The sequence below is a fragment of the Pseudopodoces humilis genome, chromosome 7 (genome assembly GCF_049639895.1).
Source record: "Pseudopodoces humilis isolate 2021_Gansu_Grassland_sample_001 chromosome 7, ASM4963989v1, whole genome shotgun sequence".
Taxonomy (NCBI): domain Eukaryota; kingdom Metazoa; phylum Chordata; class Aves; order Passeriformes; family Paridae; genus Pseudopodoces; species Pseudopodoces humilis.
In genome coordinates, this window is record NC_142206.1 from 47,042,494 (window position 1) to 47,060,374 (window position 17,881).

The 17,881-nt window shown below is 40.1% G+C and overlaps 1 protein-coding gene across 5 annotated transcripts in view; it reads right to left on the minus strand.

Moving 5' to 3' along the window:
• Nucleotides 1–17,881, minus strand: part of TC2N (tandem C2 domains, nuclear) — a 32,221-nt gene that overhangs the window by 12,253 nt on the left and 2,087 nt on the right. For 4 of the 5 annotated variants that reach the window (XM_088058223.1, XM_088058224.1, XM_005520188.3 and 1 more), the window contains exons 2-5: nucleotides 6,305–6,432; nucleotides 5,413–5,646; nucleotides 1,864–2,028; nucleotides 10–101 (exon numbers count right to left, since the gene is read on the minus strand). In XM_088058223.1, the coding sequence (XP_087914349.1) occupies nucleotides 10–101; nucleotides 1,864–2,028; nucleotides 5,413–5,646; nucleotides 6,305–6,371 (558 nt within the window). In that variant the 5' untranslated portion in view covers nucleotides 6,372–6,432. The remainder of the gene's footprint in view (nucleotides 1–9; nucleotides 102–1,863; nucleotides 2,029–5,412; nucleotides 5,647–6,304; nucleotides 6,433–17,881) is intronic. The other variant, XM_088058225.1, reaches the window with a different exon arrangement.

Genomic DNA, 17,881 nt, shown 5'->3' on the forward strand with positions numbered 1-17,881 from the left:
GGAACTCACCTTCATGAATCGGTGAGGTGGGCTCCTGAGATCAAACATCGAACGACTTACATCAAGGGATCCAGGCAAAGCACTGGGTCTTAAATCACTAACTAAGAAGGCAAAGAGAACAATAAAAATCACATTAGCATCATTTCCAGGAAAAAACCCCAACTAAGAATAACTTTCACAAACTGCTGGAAATTATCTCCCCAATCCTATAGATTACAAATGACCAAAATGGTTTACAGACAGTATGATCTGCTGTTTCTAGTAACATTTTCCAGGCATATGGGGATGGGGCAGGGGTGAAGAAATGGTGCTTTTTTAAAAAAATTACATTTTTAATGAAAAAAATGTCTATTTTTATACAGAAAGCTCTCTGTAAAATATAAGAAAAACAGAAAGATATTAATCATAAAAATATATTGTTTACCAATAATAATTAGAATTTCAGAAAAACATTAATGAATTTACTTTTCAGTTTGTTTGTGTGGAGGTTTTTTTTTAGATGAAGAGAGGGGTCTTCACATTAAAGTTCAAGAATTTAATTTTGTACCTTGCAAATAAACGCATTCTGTAGTTCTAAACCCACACATATGAAAAATATCAAGCACTTGCTGCGACAAACCAGGCTTTGAGTTTTGTTTTAACAGTCTATAAATGCTCATGAAGTTCTAAGTTCTGAAACAGCTGTCAAAAAACTCTGAAGGAAAAAGGCATTTTAGAACTGTACTCTAGACACACTAGAATAACCTTTCTTGTGTTTAAACTTGCTCAGACAAAACTAGTAGAGTGTTCACTTTGCAGGAAGAAAAATGGAAAATTACATGGTGAACTGAAGGGAAGATGTTCAAGACAGTTTAATAAAACCCATTTGGCTCCCACCACAGGTGCTTACAAGGCTTGGTAAACCCACACATGTTAAAGGCTGCTAAAATTCTATGTGCATTTTTTCTCTTAAAAAAATACATGGAGCAGTGTTTTTATGTAGTCTCTATGGTGACTCAGAATTATTTTAGAAGAGGACACAGTCTGAGACATTTTCCCCCAGCTGAAAATAAAAATGGTATATCATTCTAAATAAAACATCTTTAAAAATGTGAGTGGTTGCCAGCTTCCAATTTCATGGAGAGTGTGTACCTTTCCTTGAGTGTTTGAGTTTTCTGAATGCATTTGCCTTAGCAATCACAAGAAACAACTAGTCATTTACTCCAGTCTGAACAGCATTCATTATAGGATACATACACCAATGAACAGTGCAGAAGACAATTTTTACCTCGGTAGCCAAACACTTTCTATTGATATTTTTTAGTATCTTGCAACCCTCCCTCATTCTTACACACACTGAGAAGTGGGGACATTGCTGTATCTTCAAAAGCAAACTACAAAATAAGTCTGCATATAGCATCATGCCCCATTTTGCACCTGTTCTTATCATCAGCTCCTGAATGTTTTTTGTTCCTATCCCCATATGTGTACTCCTCAGGCATTCCTCCTACTCAATATACTGCCTGGCTTCCTTTTTCCATCTCCCTCACTCCTCTTACTGGTAGCTGAAATCTCCAGTACTGCATCCTGGTATGGATCAGAGGCAGCTAAGGTATCTCGCTTTGCCAATTTGTCTACCTTTGTGTGATCCATGAAAGCTGTGTCAAGCCCCTAAAAGACAAAAAGTAACAGTACAGCTGAAAATTAAGCAGAGCTGGCTCTGCAGATTGATTCACCAACCAAAGAGTATCCTTAGCACACCGACCGGCTTGAGAACTGCTCTAACCAAACAAGTCTTCTGTAGACTAATGACTTTTATTCCTCTTACCTATAAACCCTGAAAAAGGTAGGAAGACAGAGAAGCAAGGGTGTGGTCCTTCTCACCTGATCCATATAATTTCCTACTATCTGATTTTGTTTGGAAGCGCCTGATGAGATCTGGTGAAACCCGATGCTCCAGATAGAAGGGGTTGTACACGTCGTAGTGGGGCCACTGGTACATGCTGTGCAGTTCTGCCTTCCGGCCACCAAACGAGGCTCTGGCTGACTCTGTGGAGCACAAGTAAACATCAAATGCAAGAGTTCCAGACATAACACATGCTGCCTGGCTTCATAAGGCAGGCGGAGTGCCTTCAGGGTGAAGGACAAAATATTTCAATATTATCTACTTTGGTTAAAGGGAAAAAAAAAAAAAGAAAAAGAAAACACACATTCACATTATGTCAGATTTCCACAGTGTGTGAGCAAACACTGGAATTAAATTGGCCATAAAAAACTATGCATACTCTCTCTTGGGGTTTTGCAGTAAATGCCTAAGTAGTTAAATACAGAAGGCTCGAAAGACAAACAGCAAGACAGAAGTTAACAGGAAAAGTAGTACTCTGTGTACAGAAAACCTCCAAATTATTTAGTTACCTACCCCCAGAATATTCCTACTGAACTAATGGATGCCCAGACCTTCAGGAAGATCTTAAATGAAAAGATAATATAGCTTGTGACTGAAGGCTCCTTATCTACTTTTCATGACAAGTCTGTCCGTGGTAAAAATCACTGATCCAAAATTACTTGAATTGTTGGCTGAGGTATAAGTAGACATATCTGAGACTGCTTGAATCCCAGCCCTTTACTCAGCCCATAATAATTTCAGAAAAAACATGTATGCCTTGGTCAGCAAAACAGTGAAGAACACTGCTGTAGTGTTCTTTACTATCTGGACTGACAAGAAGCCATATGTAACAGCACAGTAGGGAATGGGGTGACCTGGCTTCTGCGAAACTCTGATATTTGCTTCCTTCACTTCACCTCTCTGGACTTCAACCTATCTCTTAAAAAAAAGTTCTTTACCTCACAATAAAGTGCCTTCAGTTCTGCAAGTGTCTTGTACCATAAGAGGCAGACTACCACTGCCCAAGAGTCCTTTCCTGCATGTGGTAGTAAAGTGAAAATCTAAAACACTGAGGTGGAACATGGGTGCTGATTAAGCCAGAGCTCAAGCGCAATGAGCTCGAACATGACGTAAATCAGGATGAACACTGAAAGTGAGGCCACAAAGAATTGCTACACAGCAGATGATAGAAAATCCAGTGTTCCAGACCAGGAGCACACTTCTTCCTGCTAACTTACTTCTGTGAGAGCATGAGACACACTGCAGTGAGCGCTGAAGAGAAAAGAAAGGCTGCCAGCACTTAATTGCTTTCAGAAGGTTTGCCAAGAACTAATACTGAACATGTCCTGTTCTACTAAAGGAAAATGGCCAGACATGCACAGAAAATGGTGAGGAACTGAGAGCAGGACTTGGACTTCTACAGATATTTAACAACTGTCTAAGAAAAAAGTACTCTGAATACATTTTTGACTATGCTGGTGCTTTGGCTAATGTGAAAAAAGAATGACAGCACACTTCACTCTATTTAGTAAATCTCCCTAAAAAGTAAACACTGCATTTTTAAACACAACTTTTTGTGGCTTAAAGCTGCACTTTAAAAAATTAGCATTTATATTTGGAAAGAGAAATGAAAGTTGCCTACTTGACATAAGAGTCACTTTTCAAATATTTGTTAAAAAATTTAAAATATTTGCTCAAGACACTCAGTTATGAAGAGTCAGGTCATCCTGCCAGAAGATCTAACAGCTTGTTGCCTAAAGGGCCACTCTGTACACCAGGTCCCTCAGAAATTATCAGGAAGCAAAGTGCTCAATGTAGACAAGTCACTGACTGTTAAGATTGTGTAACAACAGCATGAACAAGGAAAATGTTCATCTAAAGGCTGTTAGACACATCTTCCTTCTCTCTGGAGAACATCCATGCCTCAGAGACCTTGATAAATTTCTCTGTACAGTATCTTGGAGATGAGATAAGAGTAAGGAAGGCAGAGCCTAAACCTAGACCCAGTAAGAAAAGGGATTATCAGGAGCGTGACCTGCTTTTCCATAGCATGTCCAACTACAGACTTGAAAGAACTAGCCACTGAAATAGCAGGTAACTGGGGAAATCAGGCTCAGAGATGAGGGGGCTCCCATGTTCTACCTGCAGCTCTTCACTTAATGGCTGCTGACATGCCAATAAAGCCCATGAGAAGATGGGGCACAGAATGGCCAGTCTGTACTGAACAGCTCTGCTAGGCTGCTTAGCTTGGATATGGTGCCAGTGGTACATGCAGCAGTGGGTGGGGAAGTCTGGTAATAGCCCTGCAGGAGCAGGAAAGAAACAACAGCAGGGGCCTAGAGAGAAGAAGAGAGAAAGGTGGGAATAAAACCCCACAAACACAAAAAAGTTAGGTAGTACTGCATTAGTTATTATGCAACATTATGGTTGACTTCTATCAGTTATTAGGCTTTTCACCTTCAGAAAGGAAATAAAGTCACGTGGGACTAAGAACATACTACCAGCTTATCACTTCCTTGAGGCAAATAAATCCTAGAGAAAACAACTGTTCAGGTATGCCTCTGTTCCAAAATTTTCCCTTACCTAATTCTATGCATCTCCTAGAAGGACTAAGAGCCTAACAGTAGCATATGCTCTGTAACTCATGTTAGTGGGACAGGATCCTATTCTAAGGATTATGTCTACTCAAAAAGAACGGGATCATATTATCTTAAAATGCCACTGTGTCTAAATTGCATGTACCGCATTTTGGCAGTTTGAGTATGGGAGTAACAGAGGAAGAAGCACAAGACTGTTGTGAAGCAGAAAAAAACCAGTATCATATGAAACCTCATACCAGGGGATCTGTGCTCCCTGGCTTCCCAAAAAACAGCAAAAAAAGCAGGAAATAATAGGGGCAAAAAATTCTGCCAGATAGTAGCACATGACATCTCATCTATTGGCAAAATTTGAAAAGGAAGATGTGTTAGTATGTTAAAACATACTAGAATATTAACCATGGGAGCCGGAACACCCTCCTTCTTTTACTTGAGTGATATGGATACTGGGGATATATTAGGTCTTTCCTTGTCTCCAATAAATTCAAGGAATTCTTTCTAAAGATTCCATTTCCTTTAAGTGTCTTCCATTACTTTTGAGTGTGAGCACTGGCACGCAATTGTCCCATTTAATTTTATTCATACAGTGTCACAGAGATTCACAGTGGGATGACATACTTCCCAAAACCTCTCTGGGTGTCCAGAGAGAAAAGAAACAAGCTCCCCAGGCTCCCCAGGGCACTGGTCACAGCAGCAGCCTGACAGAATTCTAGTGTTTGGACAACGCTCTCAGGCACATACTGTGACTCCTGGGGTGTCCAGTGCAGGGCCAGGACTTGGATTCAATGATCTTTGTGCTTCCCTTCCAACTCAGCATAATCTATGATTCTTTGAAACAAGACCAGGCTTCTAGAAAAGTTCTGCAAACATATGTATTCAGTAGGAATACTTGACAACGTTCAAGGCGCAGCAGAACTAAAGACAGCTACTTCAATACTGTCTATATCTTACCTTTAGTCCCTCCAGCGTGTGAGATGCTGGAAAGGTTCTTTGGCTGTACATAAGCCAGTTTGAATGGAGGGACCACAAATGGTACCTCCTGACCATCCAGGGGCAGTTTAGAAAGCAAATAATCCTCAGAACAGCCAACTTGACGCTTCACTGACACAGAAGACAATGGAGGCTGCTCTACAATAGTTGGCTTGCTTGCAGCTACTGCTTCAGATTCCTGCACCATGGAAACTGCTAAAAATAAAGAGCAAGACAGACAGTACACATCTGCATTAATTTTTGAACAATACTATGAACAGATCTCTTTTATTTAATAGTTTCTCTTCTTGATACATTACTTAACAGCTGCTAGTATTCAGTTTTACAGCATTCAGGACTAACATCAGGAAAAGATATTCATCCTCCTGACACCTGCACTGACCCAAACTCTTTATTTCCCAAGCACTATATTTATACCTTCTTCTTAAGTGAGTTTTCATAGGAGCTACACTTGTATCACAGAAGAGTTCTTCAAACAAATAAGACACCAAAGAAAACCCTAACAGAGTTAAAAATATCCACAGAGTTCAAAAAATTAATAAAAAAACCATTCAGATTCTGAGAGTTTGAAAGATATAAGACCTTTACACAACCTTGGGTAAAAAAGCTGACTTTTTTGGACAGTGTTCTAGACTGCAAGGAGCAGATTTCAGACAAGTGTTATTTCTCAGTTCCAATTCATAATACTAACAAGCATGTGTTCAATCTCCAAGTGGAGGTATGGAAAGAATTTTGGATGTTGTAAGAGAAATCAAGTTTATCAGGGGTAACACAGTCATTTTATTAATGGGAAATCTCATCACTAACAAAACAGCAAAACTTTTATTAAACCTTCATTACGTCAGATACTCACGATCATCTTTTTCCTTGTCCATGCAGAAACACAGTTTACAGCAGGTTTTTATACATTCTGTTGCCATTGTTTTCAGTGTTATAATTTAGAGGGGGACCTCAGTCAGTGATCCAGTGCAGCTATCAAACCTGAAAAACACAATCAAACAAACCATAGTAGATGGGAGTAAGTGAAATCAGAATGCTGTATCAGCTATTTAATATGTAATTGCTTTTTCTACACAGTCGCAGGATCAATCAGAAAGTTACTTCAGCCATAAAAGGATCAGAGTAATCAGATTTCTCTCACTGAGAAGAATCCCTTTTATATAAAAGCACAAGGAAGGAGAGAATTTTAACATATGGCATTCAAATACTTTCAGTGATCCACTCAGACAGGTCCCTGTCTTTTGGGAACACCAGAATTCTCCTCGTATTTGTGTGTGCCACTGGGCTTTGGAGTTTACTCAGCTTTACAGCTGTTTTGACATGGTATTGTCAAATAATTTTCAAGATGTGTTTTTAATTGTTCCCCTTGTTTATGGTTCTCCTATCCTCTTTCTCTCCCCTAATATTTTCACATACATCTATATATGTTTACATTTTTTATGCGACATATTCCATACTTTTAACTTGAAAACAGGCTTTATAAATGGTGCCAAAATTGCCTTCTTTGAGAAACTACTGCTTTCTCATAATTGTATACACATGAAACTGAAGACCTGGTTTATTATATAATTGTTTGCTGTGCACACAGAAATAAAACACACTGACTTACAGCAAAATAAGAGATACGTAATCTACAAAAGAATGAGAACAAGTCTCTAACAGCTGGTTAACATTATAAGAACTTTATGACAATGCTAACTGGCCTCATTTAAATGTCTTTATTCATATCCTTACATTCTCTTTTCAGAGAGACATAGACAACTGCACTGCCTCCTGTCCAAAACTTCAGCTGTTTAAGTCTAGTCCTTTTACATCCACCTGAAGTGCATAAGGTTCTTAGGAGAACATACCCAAGAAACAATTCTAACATAATGAAGATTAGAAGACACCAAACAGAACATGAACATAGGTTGAAGGGATGGGGAAGACAACAAGTAAGATAGAGGGGGAAGGCACAAAGAAAACATGTAGTTTTACCAAAAAATGAAAAATGGACATGTTTACTTAGTTATTTCAATTGCAAGAAATTTCTGAAAGCATCTGTGTACCAACACGGAAACCATTCCCTCTACAGCTTGAATGGTACCCTGATTTTCTTTGTAGAGTCAAAGACAGCTAGAGAATCACATAAAGTCTATGGAAATAACTGTAATAGTCCCCAGATTTTTTCTTGCATTAAAAGCCCCTCAAATTCTGTAGATCTCAAGTGGAGATACTAAGCTATGGATGCTTCCTCTAACTCAAACACCATTACTTTGCACAGAATTCCTCTCTCAGTACTTGCCTTCATCTTAAAATTGTCCATGATGTAAGTACAGCATGAGATCTGCATCAAAAATCTTCAGAGGCAATACTACCAGCTCCAGAACCTGCTCTGCATCTTTACAGAAGCACAAAATGAGGCATGAGAATTTCTCACTAAATTCTCCATGGTTCTAATGACCAGATTTTCACTACTGCTCCTCCCTTGGAGGCATACTCATGATAGCTAAGGCTGCTAATTTACTTTGGGTTCCTTTGCAGTGATTTTCCTTCCCAGCTGTTATCAGTACACAGCTGGAGTTAATATGCTTCACTCTTGTTCACCATGTTTAAACTGGACTGAAACAGCTGCTCTGTTTGCTCTAAGCTTTGCAACAATGGTATCTAAGCCTCAGTGGCAGTTTGCACAGGCAAAACAGACTTTTATCTCAAAATGTCCAGATTGAATTTATTTGCTACTGCTGGTGAAGAAACCAAAATGTTAGCACAGGCCTACTTTCTATCTACATAAAGTAGAATTTTTTTTTTTTGCATCAGAGAAAATTTGGTTCCTGGTAGAGAATTGTTTACTTGGAACAATTAATGTGAGCAAATAAACAAATGGAAATCATCTGTCGCAAGCAGCTGCCTTTCCTTCACAGGGGTGAGTGCCTTACCTAGAAAGAAAGGGCTTCGTATGGGTATTGAGAATTTAACAGTCATAAAGGAGTTCTACACCTCCTGTTCTTCTATCATTAAAAAAGACCATGTCTTTCACAGTAATGCCAAGTCAGCTGTGATAGTCTTTAACCATTATATTTTTTCCCCATTTATCAATATGCAAATGTTCAAACATTTTTCTTCTATCTAAAGACAAATATAAAGCAATTCATTACTGCTTACTGTAAAGAAGAGTTAGGATTAGAGATTGCTCTTTAGCAATAGGCAAGGCAAAATATCAACAATGGATGCCAAAGTGTATAGACACACGTTAGAGCCTCCATTTCAGTTTTAGCTTAATTGTAGGAGTTTGAGAAGAAAGTTCCATGACTAAGAGACTAGAACACTGTTTACACTTCTTTAAGCTTGAAAAGGTAATGGTTTCAGTGACAAACCTTGCACTTGGATCCCTAGACTTACACCACAGCCACATTACAAAAAAAAAAGACTGCATTTGCTGAGGGACAGGGCATTTAGACACAGTGCTGCCTCATTCTGCTTATAGCACTTTGCTTTGTTCATTGAATCACAACATGATGGTCTCAATTACTTTCAAAAGTTTTAATTCACTTAATTAAGCTACCATGATAAATATTGTTGTTTTTTTGGTTTGAGCAATCCTGGCAGTAAATTAGATGGCTTGGCTCCCAGTTAATGTATTTTCTTGTATCTGTATTTTCAAAGCTGCCTACAGTTATTTATACAACTTTCACTGCATGCAAAAGTTTTCTCTTAACCATGTGGGAGAGAAAGACATATAGCAGGTTCTGTTGTATATTTTATTAACTGAAAATAAACAAAAACATTGTAGAAGACTAAGCAAGTATTTTATGATCTTGACAGAAGTTGACATTTCTATCAAAGGTTAAACTTATCCCACATGCCAGATCCTTTTGCTGGTATTGGCTACCCAAAAATCCTCAGTGTACAATTTAACAGTTGTTAAAAGGTTGTACTAAAATGAATTTATTTCAGAATATATTTATGAAATTAACTAGAACCATAGAGACATTCTTTAGTTGCACCACCAAATCCCAAAGAAGTACTGACTTCCCAGCAATATTAACCATTTCAACAAGAAGTTAAGACTCCTTGATACTATCTCTACTTTTTGGGGTCAGTTTTTGTTAGGCAATGCACATTACAAGGACATCCTCCATTTCTGAGATTCTAGACTGACAAAACGATGGGGAAAAAGAGAATTTCCCCTCATTTTCATATAAATAAACAGAAAAATCAGGTTGCAGAAGAGGGAACTGAACCCAGATCTTGTCACTCTTGTGTAAAATTCTCTCTTTCTTGGTATTTTTCACCAAATTCGGTAAGCCATTTAATTTCTTTCTTCCCAGTATCAAGCCAAAGTAAGATAAGCAAATGTAACTCAGCAAGAGTACTTCCACACTAAGGCAAAAAGAGAGCCAAACTTATTAGAACATCCTGGAAACAGCAGTTTAAAACCTAACCACACACATACACTGAGCCTAGAGGATTATAAGAACTATTATTTTAATGAGTTTAGATGGAAAACATAAATTATCTTAATGATTTCCAGATTCCTCTGATAGAAATTTTGACTGAGCTAAAAACAGATAACCAGAGTATCAAAGACTTTAGTTCCAAATGCCTCCAGAATGCTTACAAGACAGAGATGTTTGAAGAAGAAAGTAAATATTTCCAACAACTCATTAAATAAAAAGAACATGATAGAAAACGGATGATCGCAATATTAAATATTAAAAGCTGAAAGCAGTCTGAGAAGAAATGTCAGGTCTTTACTGCCTTACAAGGAAAGGGTGTTTTGCAACAAGACTGCAGGTTGCCAATGAATTTTACTGCATTTAGTCACAACTGTGCTCCATAGGAGTTGAACAGGTAACACATTCACAACTACACAATAGAAACAAAGGTGAAATAGCTGTCCTCAAACAGGGAAAGCTGGCTAAACCAGTGGTTTCAAACCTTTTGAGATTTATGGCCAGTCATAAATGTATACAACACATTCTCAGATCTGCATTTTAGAAGCATACCATAGCAAAATTCTAGCAGCAATAAGTTCTCACACAGCAGGATGTGTAAAACAAAATATCCAGAAATAGGGATCATCAGTTGTTATAAAACATTTGGGAGAGATCTTTGAATGACATAAGCGTCTACAACTCCACGAGCCCCAGTGGAGCCAGGACACCTTGCAATGTATGAGGATCTGCCCCCTGGAGAAAGTGAGCTCAATCTTGCTAATTCACACCTCAGCCAAACACCCAGTTTATGATACCTCTTATGCTACCTGTTTGTGCTACCCTGTGACTTTCTGCCTTTCGGATCCAGAAGATGCACTCAGAAATCCTTCAGAGAGCATAACGGCACCAGCTCAGGTCTCCAGATGTTTAACAGGAGCACAGCACAACAAAAGCTGCTTCTGATGGAGGTAAAATGGATTATCTTTTGATGGTGCAGATGCTGCTTAAGGCTTAACTTCCACAGCCAGCTGTTTTGTGGTTTTGCTTCTGGGGGAGTGTCTGGGAGCTGTGCACCCCTCTCAGCACAGCTCTTCATCTGAAGAGGGGTGGCTGATGGCCACCACATCTCAAAACTGGCCAACACTAGTAAAACAGCCTCAGTGGTTTTGAGACATTTGCCTCCAGGTACTTTGCTACTACAGCAGCAAGAACAGCACACGTACCCACATACGCTTACCAAAGACATAAAGCCCACAGTTTAAAAACAAAAAACAACTGTTTTTTTTGGGGACTGTAGGCAGACCTGACTTGTACTGCCCACACAGAAGAGACAGGTACCTCAGGTGCATCTGAGCATGGGGAAAGAGAGGACATAACTTTCGTTCCTATTCATTATAAACTTCAGCAGTAGCAGGATGTCTGTGAGATTGAAAAAAAAAAGGAAACAAAAATGTCATGCCAACACACACCTATCAGGTGCATGATAAGAAGCTCCTTTCTATAGCTATTTCTGGAAGAACTCCACAACAGTGATCTCTGCAATAACTATGGGGGGTGTGTATGCATACATACACCCTCCTTCTCTGCTTGTAGCCACAACTCTTGGAAGAGTACAAAAGCCCTGGAAATTTGCATGCAGAGATTATTCTGCTTCTTCTGCCTTCCAAGGAAATTAAGGTAATGTGAGGCTTTCTCTTTTTTTGTGAGTGGAAAAAAAGGGGATTTCACCCTGAAAGCAGTGGATCACAAAGAAGATGCTGAAATAACACAACAGAAAAAGAAGGTATGAGAAGGCTTTTGAAGGACACAACCAGAAAGACATTCTTGTGAGACACATCTTACAAACAATTCAACAGAAACATAATGAAGAGAGGCAAAACTATCTAAGTCCAGCAAATGAAAACAAGTGCAATTACATATTTAAAACTGAAGAGAAGACCATGCATCATTAACCTAGTTTAGCTGATGGAGATTTTATGACTGACCATTGCACAGCCTGCCTTGGGCAAAGCGGCTCCCAGTGTTGTTTAAGCAGTTGAATCAGGTAACAGAAATAGATGGTAAAGTCACACTCCATGATGCAAACAAACCACCAACTGCCTGGCTCAGGAAGCACCTTCCCATGCTGGTAAATGATGACACAGCAGCCCATCAGGGGAAGTTTTACATGTTCCTCTCACTGATCACAAAAACAGGAAATGGAATGGAACAGTTCATGGGTCTGACCTGTCACAGCCCTGTGCTGCAACCTCCTCTCATTCACTTATAGTTTGCTAAAGCAGAATTTTTCTTTTGAAGACCAGGAGGCCCATTATGAGCCCTTGTTCCACTCCCCTCAGCTTCTGACACCACTGGTTTTCAACAAGTTACAGCTGCACTACACTCAGCAACTTCAGCAGAAACACATTTTTATTTCAGAAAATATTACAATAACTAATTTCTTTCACTACTAATATTTTAACTCTATCTCCAGGAACTACCCGTCTCAGACTCAACAGTATCACAAGATAATCTAAAGTGAGAAAATATTTCATTTAATAACACTAGTAAGTAAAATATTGCTCTCACTCTCACAGCACAGTATTGACATTCCAAACTGTTACCAGTCCACAATTGGCTCAGCATCCTTCTGACTGTATTTTGAGCAAGTGAAGAAGATGAGGAAGTTGGGAGCCTGCAGACAGCATCTCCACACTCCCTTGGGTGACTGCCATAGCAGCCAGGTAAGATACTGTTTGCTGGGCTCTTCTACAGGTAACAGTTGCAGGCAAAGTTTAAAACTCTTGTAATCAGCAGCAGTGCTTAATATGTTACTGCTATCAGTCAGGATGTGACAACTGTACAAAAATATTCTTTAACTACAACAAGCTTCTTTTGAGAGAAAGAAAAGCACCTCAGAGATCAGTTCTTAGCTTAGGTGCTGTCATAGCAGTAAAAGCAGAGCTCACTGTGAGCCCAAGAGCTGCTTTGCATTTCTCCTGCCAATGAGGTCTAGCTCTAATTGTGCCAGGGCAGAAACTTCTCCTGGAGCAGCCACATCTTCCCACATGCACTTTTGAGAGAACATGCTGTGTCCAACTCCAGCTTTTCCTTCTCCTTCCAGCTTCTCTGCCCAGACAAAGATGATCTAATGTATGTCTCTCTTTGTGCAGGCCCTGAGCTGAACCCTAAAGATCACTTGTGCAATCTAGCTGTGGTCTCATTCAGCTCAGCAGCTGCTTCTTCCCAGGGCTCCAGCCTGGAGGAGGCCAAGTGGCTTTCAGCACATCTGCACACTGAGCCCAGGCACAGAGCAGCAGAGTACATCACAGAGAAGAACTAATTGCTCCTGCCTACTTCCCCAAAGAAAAATAAAGCTGAGCAGGTGTGTGTGCTTGAGCTATTGTGCTACAGAAACAACTGCTTCTGCTTTTCAGGCACCCCTCAGAGAAGGGGAACAAACCCTGGCACAAGTACAGGATCCAAAGTTGTCCTTCTGACAGGGGCCCCAGGGACACCCTGCCTCTGGTTTAGTGCTGCAGCCTTGCACCTGCAGCCCTTAAATGCAGACTTAATCCAATCCTACCCCAGCATGCAAAACATTAATAATATAATTTACAATGGCCAAAAGAAAAAAATTCCATAAATCTGAACCAGTTTTTCTTGTGTGAGATTTATATTTGAATTAAGAAGGAAACATTATAAATCTATCCCACGACAAAGCTTAAAACTTGGGATTTTAATATGCTGAATCCCCTGTGCTCTGGGCTGTAAAAGTTGATATAGTGTTTCTTCCTAATGTTGCATTAGGCAAGTAACCAATTCCTCCAATTCCTGATCTGACAACACTGTTCCTGCGAACTGAAGATAAATTCACTGACTTGGACAAGAATGTATAATATTGTATGTACTGGGGCAGTAAACACAAAAGAATAAATCCATTATGTTGAACTGCAGACCTTTCTGGATTCAGATGGAAAACGGCAAAGCAAGAGTTGAAGTCAGGACACCAGAAAAGAAAGCTGAAGAGACTAAAATATCTGTAAAAAGAACTTGGCTTTTGATGAGAACATGGAAAGAATTCAACATAAGATAAGTCCTTTGCTCTAAGCAGATTAGGAACAAATCACAATCACCAATTGTTACTTTATAATCTAACTTAAGACTTTATGTATTCTGTGTCAGGTTTTAATCCATATTTTTTCTCTTTTTGCCGTTAATGCCAAGAAGCCACAAAAATAGAACTGTCAGCAGTCCTTCTATAGCTCTGATACCAAGGGAAACTGGAAACATCTGGATTCATTTTTCAACAGGACAGCCAAGAAGAAGGTATTTTAGGCAAGAGCATCTGCCTGTGGAGTTCCCTAACATGGCTAAATGTGTCTAGTTTTGAAAAGATGGCCCTTGGAAACCAACTCAATGCAACACTGAAAAAGAGCATTAAATGGCATTAAGACTCCTCAGCCTCTGCCATGACCACAGAGCCATACAGAAAACACATGTATACACATCTAACATCCAGACAGCTAATGCAAATAGCTCTTCTGTATATTCGGGGAAAAAAAAAAAAGAAAAAAAAAAAAAAGAAAAGAAGAAACTTGAGCAGTTTTGCATGGAAAAATAGTTTCATTACCATTAAAACAAGAGTGAAGATGGGCAATTTCTTCACATCCACACAGACACACACATCTATTGCTTTGTTTTAGGTGAAGCAGTTTTTAAATAGCTATGTTACACATAATTATTATCCTGTTTCATGATGAAAACAAAAAGCCCATCAATTATGGAGTTTCCAATGGGTGAGGATTCCCTGTTCAGCAGTTCTGCTCCGTGGTGTCACTGTAGAACCAGTTGCACAGTGGTGAGAGGAAGCAAACATGTAGGTTGTGTAGATGAAAGCTAAAAGACTATGTCTGAGATTCAGAAAGGAAAGGTGAGTTAAGTACATTTCATATATGCAAACAGGTTAAATGAATGAATCAAGAACAGGAAATGGAAACTGATCTTAAAAAATTCAAATCCAAACCAGATTGGGAGTATGGCTCTGCAGGGCATGTGTACTGAGCTCAGGAAGCTGCCTAAACACACACTGAAATAAAAGTCCAGAAGGATACTGTCCTTATAAAGTACAACTATTTATTACTTTTTGCATTAAATCCACCCAGACCAGGAACCCAGAACCACTTTAACAGCCCCAGCAGTACCTCTCAGAGAGCTGTACTGGCTGGAGTTGTTGGCAGCTGCCCAGACAGATGAGTGGTAACCAGGCATTGTGTAACAGAGGCATTTTTCAAGGAGTTTGCACAGACATGGGGAGAAATAGCGCTAATCAAAACTGTTTCAATTTAATGGCAGTATCTAAGACCCCATTCATTATTGGCCAAATGCTGCTACAGCTCTGGGACACGGTGGTGGGGCTTTGCTCCCTTCTGAGAAGACAGAGGTCCTGAGAGCAGAAGTTGGCAGCATGAAGCTACCATTCCCTGTTTTCCCTTAGGACAGAATTGTTTAACAGCACAGTGAACAACAGCTACACCATAAATGTATGGTTTTTTTTCTTAAAATCTTATTGGGTTGAGAATCAACACTCTTCCTAAGAGATTTTGGACCCATGATTTCACACACTGGTGTAACTAGATCTGGAAGTACATATACCACTTAATAGAATGAAAGTCAGAGTAATTTAGGCAGATTATGTTGTTTTATTAAGGCTTTATGGAAGAAATTTTTTTGCAGCTCTAATCACTGCTGAGGAGAACCTGTATGGGAAAGTCAAATAGAGCTCCCAGTCTAGATGCCGACAACTCCCTTTTGCAAAAGTAAAACATAGAGAAAAAAAGCCCCAACTAAATCAACACAGAATTAAAATTTTAAGAATTTCCCCCTATTGAAAAATTAAACTGGTCTTGAGAATGTTTTGTTGTCTCTTAAAAGTACTAAACAACAGAATTTCTTTCAGAAACAGGAGACAAAACTTGCTTTTGTATCAGTTCACCACTAACCACAAAGGCACTGCTCAAGTGACTTTTAAACCTTATCCTGACTAACCCCCCTCTCTGCATGGCAGGTGCTTTCCTTACTGGAGGACATAAAAACACAGTGGACTGACTGCAGGCCTGAACTTTATAAAGGGAATTCTGCCACAGCCTCGCATTTCCCTGCCCTCTCCAGCCTCTTTCAAGTCCTGGTCAAGGGCTGGGCCATCTCTGGCCACATGAACCACCTGACCCAGCTTTGACAAGCAGGGTGGGCAAGGCCACATCCAGCCCCCTCCGCCCAGAGGCCCGAGAGCTCAGTGGAGAGGGGTTGCATTCCTGCAGGAAGAAGGGCCCCCCAGCTCTGATGATGAGGCTGTCCCACAGAAGCCAGGCAGCCTGAGGCTCGCCAGCCCCTCGTGTGCATTGAGCAGCACCCGCGCTCTGTGGACGGGGCCCAGCGCAGTGCTCACAGCACGCAGCCCCTGCCCAGGCCGCAGCACCCGGCACCGGCTAAAGCCAGGTTCCAGGCTCCAAAGCATAGGTGCTAAATTAATGGAGTGTCAGGGAGGTTTCAAAGTCACTGGGACACACAGTCCTTATAGACTGTGTTTTTTGGATTTTAAAGCTGGTTTAATTGCCAAAAGAGCATCTCCAGAACTCACTCTTCAGGCCATTGCAGTGACCACAAGGACCCCCCAAACATCAACACCCTTCATTTGGGACCTAATTATCTGTTCTCTCCAGTTTAAGTCTTGCTATTAGATCACTGGAAAACAAAGATTCAAAGCAAAATCACCAGGGTACAATTTACAGGAAAGATAAGCACCAGATTGACTACATAATTTTTTCTTTGGCACTGAATTACTGCAAACTTCAGCTGCAATGACAGGCAAACAAATACTCATACTAAGCTTAAGACAAGTATCCTCGATAATTCTGTGAGGTTTCATGTATTAAGATCATTAAAAAATATAATGGAACACAGGGAAGCCACCCCAGGGCTTGAACCTCTTCCCACATGAGGCTTCTCAGTTTAGATGTGAAGATCCATACTGGCTGCAAAAGGCTATCAGTCTAACTTCTCCCTGCATAATCAATCATTCTGATGGAGCTTGAGCAGCATTACTAACTAGAATGACAACATGGCTTAACTCAGAGACTGTTTTACTTCAAGTCAGAGCTTGCTCTGCCTTTCACTTTAAAGAGTGAGCTTAAGTTCTCTGCTGACAGAGATTGGGTGTTGTCCTACTTAGATTAGAGAGAATATTTACCAGATTTAAGGTATCTGGGGAGATAGCAATTCAGAGTAAACAAAGCCATTATTTTATAAAATTTAACAAGAGTCCAAAGAGGGGAGCAATAAGTTAGGATATGCATCACATAAAATTCAGTAAATGAAGTAAATAGCATCTTCATCAAGCAAAAAAAGTTCAATAAATGATTCACCAGAGTTAAAGTGTACTTCTGGTATAAGCCACAGCAGATAGGAGAGACACAAAGACAGAAGGCCTAAGCTAGCCAAAGCTTGGCTTCCTAGTTGAGGCTGCTCTGATAAGACAGGTCCTCTGGCTCTGTCCACCACACATGGGGGCTGCATCTGCCTGTCCTGATCTTGCTTAAAGGGCTGGCTGCTACTGGGGGGGCTGTTCATCCCTGCCTTGCCAACAGCCATTCCTGCAGGACCCAGTAAACACACAGCTGCATGGTGAGTTGGCCCAGCTCACTGATTAGATACAAAATTAAATGACCAAAATAAAAAACCTTTTTTTTTTCCCCCTTAAAAAAAGTAGTTTTCCAACTCTTCCTGTGGTTGACTGCACAAGGTGGGGTCAGAATGCAATGGGGAAAACAGGGGGCCAGAGCAGGACTGCCCATTTCACAGCCAAGCCACAGCCCTGGGGAGTGCATTTAGAGTCACTTAGACCTGAAACCAAACCACCCACAAGAGGATGCAATGGCTGAGAGAAAAGCAAACCAGCTGATACTGAACAAGTGACAGAACAAACAAGGCAAACAACTAAGCCTGAGGTTAGAGACCAGTGCTTAAACTTTTTT